We start from the raw sequence: 5,378 nt of genomic DNA on the forward strand, positions 1-5,378 counted from the left end.
CGTGCCAGTAATGGTGCAGCAGAGATGGGGAGCAGTAGGAGAGCAGCTGGCTGCTGGGCACCAGGGAGGTGCAATGGGCAGCAGCCATCACTTGCTCATGGGGAGCTAAGAGAAAGTGAGATTTTTGGACAGCAAGCTGAAACCTTCATTATGCAGAAGACACTGCTGGTTTGGAACAGAGAAGAGATGAGAGACCTGGTGTCCCTCAGGGCTCCTTCAGCTCCGTGGGTTAGATGGGACCAGTCATGGTTTGCTGGAATCAATGGCAGCAGCCTAATCCATTCGGGCACAGGAACAGAGGGGAGGAGCACTTGTAATGACTCATTAGTTAATGGCAATTAATAATGGCTCATACACAGCTAGAGCTGCATTTCAAATGGGCTGCCTGGCTCAGCAGGAAGGGTTGACAGGGAACTGCTGGAGAGAGTCCAGGGGAGGCTGCAAAGATGCTGAGGGGCCTGGAGCAGCTCTGTGAGGAGGAAAGGCTGAGAGCCCTGGGGCTGTGGAGCCTGGAGAAGAGCAGCCCCAGAGGGGATCTGAGCAATGCTCAGCAAGAGCTAAAGGAGCTGTGGGGGGCAAGAGGCTGGGGCCAGACTCTTGTCAGTGGTGCCCAGGGACAGCACAAAGGGCACTGGGCACAAACTGGAAACCAGGAGGTTCTACCTGAAGATGAGGAGAAAGTTGTTTGGTGTGAGGGTGCTGGAGGCCTGGAGCAGGCTGCCCAGAGAGGTTGTGGAGTCTCCTTCTCTGGAGAGCTTCCAACCCCAGCTGGGCATTGTGCTGCTGGGCAAGGTGCTGTGGGTGCCCCTGCTTTAGCAGAGGGCTTGGAGTGGATGATCTGCAGAGGTCCCCCCCAGCCCTCACCATTCCGTGATTCTATGACAACATCTAAAGATTGCCTATAATGATGTGATGGTTTCATCATCATCATCACATCAACTCGGGATTAGCTTAGAGGATACCGAGCAGCTCCTGGCCCTTCCCAGCACTAAACCCACTGACAATTAACAGTCTCTCTGCAGGATTTTGGGTGTCAGGACAGAGATTTTTCTCAAGGACAGGTTGCTTGAGCTTCTTTTCACCCCCATACCTCTGCTGTGGTCCCTGGCCAAGCAGATGGACAGATGGGCAGAGTCCAAGGGCATGAGACTGAACACATCCAAGTGCCTGGTGCTGCACATTGGCCACAGCAACCCCAGGCAGTGCTACAGGCTGGGGTCAGAGTGGCTGGAGAGCAGCCAGGCAGAAAGGGACTTAGGGGTACTGGTTGATAGTAGGCTGAACATGAGCCTGCAGTGTGCTCAGGCAGCCAGGAGGGCCAATGGCATCCTGGCCTGCATCAGGAGCAGTGTGGCCAGCAGGAGCAGGGAGGTCATTCTGCCCTGTGCTCAGCACTGCTGAGGCCACACCATGAGTCCTGTATCCAGTTCTGGGCCCCTCAGTTTAAGAAGGACATTGAGACTCTTGAATGTGTCCAGAGAAGGGCAACAAAGCTGGGGAGAGGTCTGGAGCACAGCCCTGTGAGGAGAGGCTGAGGGAGCTGGGGTTGCTTAGCCTGGAGAAGAGGAGGCTCAGGGGAGACCTTCTTGCTCTCTCCAACTCCCTGAAGGGAGGTTGCAGCCAGGTGGGGGTTGGTCTCTTCTCCCAGGCACCCAGCAGCAGAACAAGAGGACACAGACTCAAGCTGTGCCAGGGGAGGTTTGGGCTGGATGTTAGGAAGAATTTCTTCCCAGCAAGAGAGATTGGCCATTGGAATGTGCTGCCCAGGGAGGTGGTGGAGTCCCCATCCCTGGAGGTGTTCAAGAGGGGATTGGCTGAGGCACTTGGTGCCATGGTTTAGTTGATGAGATGGTGTTGGGTGCTAGGTTGGACTTGATGATGTATGAGGTCTTTTCCAACCTGGTTAATTCTATTCTATTGTATTCTATCCATGCCAGTGGTTCCACCCCTTCCAAATGTGGCCACATCGATTTGTCTCTAGCAACCAGCACAAACCCCTGGGGCTGTGACAAACAGTGGCACAAAGTGCTCACAGAACAATGTTTTTCTGTCCCTGCAATAGAACAAAACCAAGGCTAAAATCCTCTGCAAACCTCATTTCCCCCTCTCTTAGGTCATGGAATCATAGAATTGCCTGAATTGGAAGAGACCTCTAAGATCATGGAGTCCAACCATCAATCCAGCACCACCATGGCCATTAAACCATGGCCCAAAGTGCCATGGCCACACATGCCTTGATCACCTCCCTCTCTTAGAGGAGACCTGGAGACCCCCCACCTGTTGGTGGCACTTCCAGATGGATTAATCAAAGTCTATGGAATGGGTTTCTAGGGTGAGAAATGGGTGGATAGGGATAAAACTGGGATGTACTGGGTTATTCCCACAGCCAGACCCAGATCCAGAGGGTAGCAGAGGGGTCCTTGAGCACACCCCAGTGCTCCCAGTGTGGAGCTACCACGTTCATCCCACCTGGTGCTCCAACCCCCCCCTGAAAAGGATGTTCTACCCCAGCTACAGGGTCCCCTACACATCCCAGCATGGAGGTTCCATGCTCACCCCACTTGGTGCTCCAAACCCTCCTGAAAAGGATGTTCTAACACAGCTACAGGGTCCCCTACACACCCCAGTGTGGATGTTCCATGTTCACCCCACCTGGTGCTGCTGCCCCCCCTGAAAAAGATGTTCTACCCCAGCTACAGGGTCCCCTGCACACCCCAGCGTGGAGCTACCACGTTCATCCCACCTGGTGCTCCAAACCCCCCTGAAAAGGATGTTCTAGCACATCTACAGGGTTCCCTACACACCCCAGTGTGGATGTTCCATATTCACCCCACCTGGTGCTGCAGCCCCCCCTGAAAATGATGTTCTACCCCAGCTACAGGGTCCCCTACACATCCCAGCATGGAGGTTCCATGCTCACCCTACCTGATGCTCCAAACCCTCCCCCCGAAAAGGATGTTCCACCCTGACTGGAACCCCCCCAGGGATGTGCCATGGGGCTCCATCCCGAGCCCAGCGGATTCCCGGTGGGGAAAGCCCGCTTGTCTCCCCACTCCCCAAGCTTCCAGGGCTGGAAACTGGGATAGATTTATTCCCACGACCCAAAGAAGAAGCTGCAGACCTGTTGCCTGACCAGAGCACGTTTGTTATTTTACTTCGGTACCCGGCGGCTTCGGTACCCGGCGGCTGTCGGGGACGGGCGGCTCCGGGACGGGGTGGTGGGGTGGGGGGGAGGGCACCGCACCCGCGGCTCTCACCGTGCGGAGAGGGTGCCGGGGGGGTGGAGGGGGCCTCGGTTGCTGATGATTTAATGGAGAATAATTAAAAAATAATAAAAAACGTCAAATAAAACAATCAAACAACCAGCGCAGAGTCCGTGGGAAGGCGGAACGGGGCCGTTGTGCAGTCGAGCCGGCTGGGTTTGGCTTCTTTCTCCCGTCGGGGCCGGGGCTCGGTGAAGTGTAACCGGTGGCCGGCGGCCGGGGCAGGGTCGGCGACGGTCAGTAAGGTCCCACCACCACCGCTTCCACCTCCTTGGATGGCCTCCGGTCCTTAACCAGAAAGTTAATCATCCCCTCGGACTTGATGAGGAGGTTGCAACCGAGGAAGAAGATGCCGAAGACAACGGTGAGGGCGAGGACGCACATCACGGCGATCTGCACCACCCGCATGATGTACAGGCTCCGCTCGTCCGTCCCCGACCCGCTGCCGTCGCCGTCGGTGACCACGGAAGCGGAGGTGCAGCAGCGCAAAGCTCGTTCCAGCTCCAGCACGGCAGCGCTCCCGGCCCCCGCCAGCAGCCCCGCCGCCGCCGTGCCGCTCCCCGCCGCTCCGGTCATGCCCACCGGGCCGTTCAGCCCCGCCGAGCCGTTGGTCAGTCCCGCCGAGCCGTTCAGGATCCCCCCCGCCGAGCCGTTCAGGATCCCCCCCGCCGGGCCGTTGTTCATCCCCGCCGGCCGCCCCGCCGCCGCCGCCGCCGCATGCAGACGGGGCCGGGCTGCACCGGCCGCTCTCTGCCCCGCTCCCTGCTCCCGAACCGCTGCCGCCGCTTGCTCCGGGGATTCTCGGCGCTCCCCCCGCTCCCCAACCCCCCCCCACCCCTCAGATCCGCACCCCCCAGCTCCGCCCCGCGGCTGCTGCTGCTGCTGCTGAACAGCGGAGTCCGCTCCGCTCCGCTCCGCCCCGGCCGGGCGGGGAGGGGGGGAGAAATGGGGAGGGGGCTTGGAGGGGTTTGGGGAGAGGGAATGGGAGGTGGGAAAGGGGAGAGATTGGAGAGTGGGATGGGGGAAAAGGGGGGAAGAGGGGAGTGAGGAGGAGGAGTGAGAGTTTGGGGAGTAGGAGGTGGGGAAGAAGGGGAGAGGGATGGAATTTGGGGGTTGGGAATGGGGTTAAGAGGGATCTGGGGAGTGTGGGAATGGGGTTATGGGGGGATCTGGGGAGTGAGGGGGAGAAATGGAGGGGTTGGAGGGCTTGGGGAGGGGGAATGGAGCAAGGGAAAGGAGAAGGGTTGGGGATGGGGGCAACAGGGGGGAATAGGGGAGTGAGGAGGAAGAAGGAGAGAGTTTGGGGAGTAGGAGGTGGGGAAGAAGGGAAGAGGGACAGGGTTTGGGGGTGGGAATGGGGTTAAGGGGGGATCTGGGGAGTGAGGGGGAGAAATGGGGGGTTGGAGGGCTTGGGGAGGGCTTGGGAAGGGGGAATGGAGGGAGGGAAAGGAGAGGGGTTGGGAAGTGGGATGGGAGTGGGAAAGGGGGGAATAGGGAAGTGAGGAGGAGGAGGGATGAGAGAGTTGGGGGAGTAGGAGGTGGGGAAGAAGGGGAGAGGGAACAGACTTTCAGGGGCCAGGTTTTGGGGGCGGGGGGGGGAGCAGGAGTTTTCCAAGTGGACTTTGAAGATAACAAATTCTGGGATGTGGGGTTCCAGAAAATGGGATTTGGGGGAAATCTCTTTTGGAGGAGGAGGGAGAGGAGGTTTCTGCACTTGAGGGTACTCGGTGCCAATCCCTGGGGCTACAGGAAGACCCAGCCCACCCCCTCTGAGGATCTGTGGGACCAGAGGGTTGAATCCCACCCCCCAAAAAGGTCCCCATGAGGGTGTGTTTGGAGCTGGGTTTCTCTGTGTGCTGCTGGAAGTCACCACACTCAGGAGAGGTGACAGCAGCAGTGGTGGCAGCTTGGTGGTCTCTGCACCCCGCTGCTCATCCCTTGGGGATGCACCTAAGCACTCCAAGGACCCAGAGGCACCCAAGTGCCTGGAGATGGTGTCCACCCCATGTCCACCTCAGCAGCTGTTTGAGGAGGGCCCAGCCCTGCTGATGCTGCTGGTGGGACCATGCTCTCCACTGGTGGTTTGGGGGATAAAAAGAGAGTGTCAGGAGCTCC

At 58.7% G+C, this 5,378-nt stretch overlaps 1 protein-coding gene across 1 annotated transcript; it reads right to left on the minus strand.

The window, feature by feature from the left end:
* Positions 1-3,124: 3,124 nt before the first annotated feature.
* RPRM (reprimo, TP53 dependent G2 arrest mediator homolog) lies at positions 3,125-4,058 on the minus strand. The gene has a single exon (XM_068166779.1). The coding sequence runs from the start codon at positions 3,945-3,947 to the stop codon at positions 3,501-3,503; it is 447 nt and encodes a 148-aa protein (XP_068022880.1). The 5' UTR covers positions 3,948-4,058; the 3' UTR covers positions 3,125-3,500.
* Between the last annotated feature and the right edge of the window lie 1,320 nt (positions 4,059-5,378).

The sequence above is a fragment of the Melanerpes formicivorus genome, unplaced genomic scaffold (genome assembly GCF_026170545.1).
Source record: "Melanerpes formicivorus ecotype bairdi unplaced genomic scaffold, bMelFor1.0.p_v2 SCAF_106, whole genome shotgun sequence".
Classification (NCBI taxonomy): domain Eukaryota; kingdom Metazoa; phylum Chordata; class Aves; order Piciformes; family Picidae; genus Melanerpes; species Melanerpes formicivorus.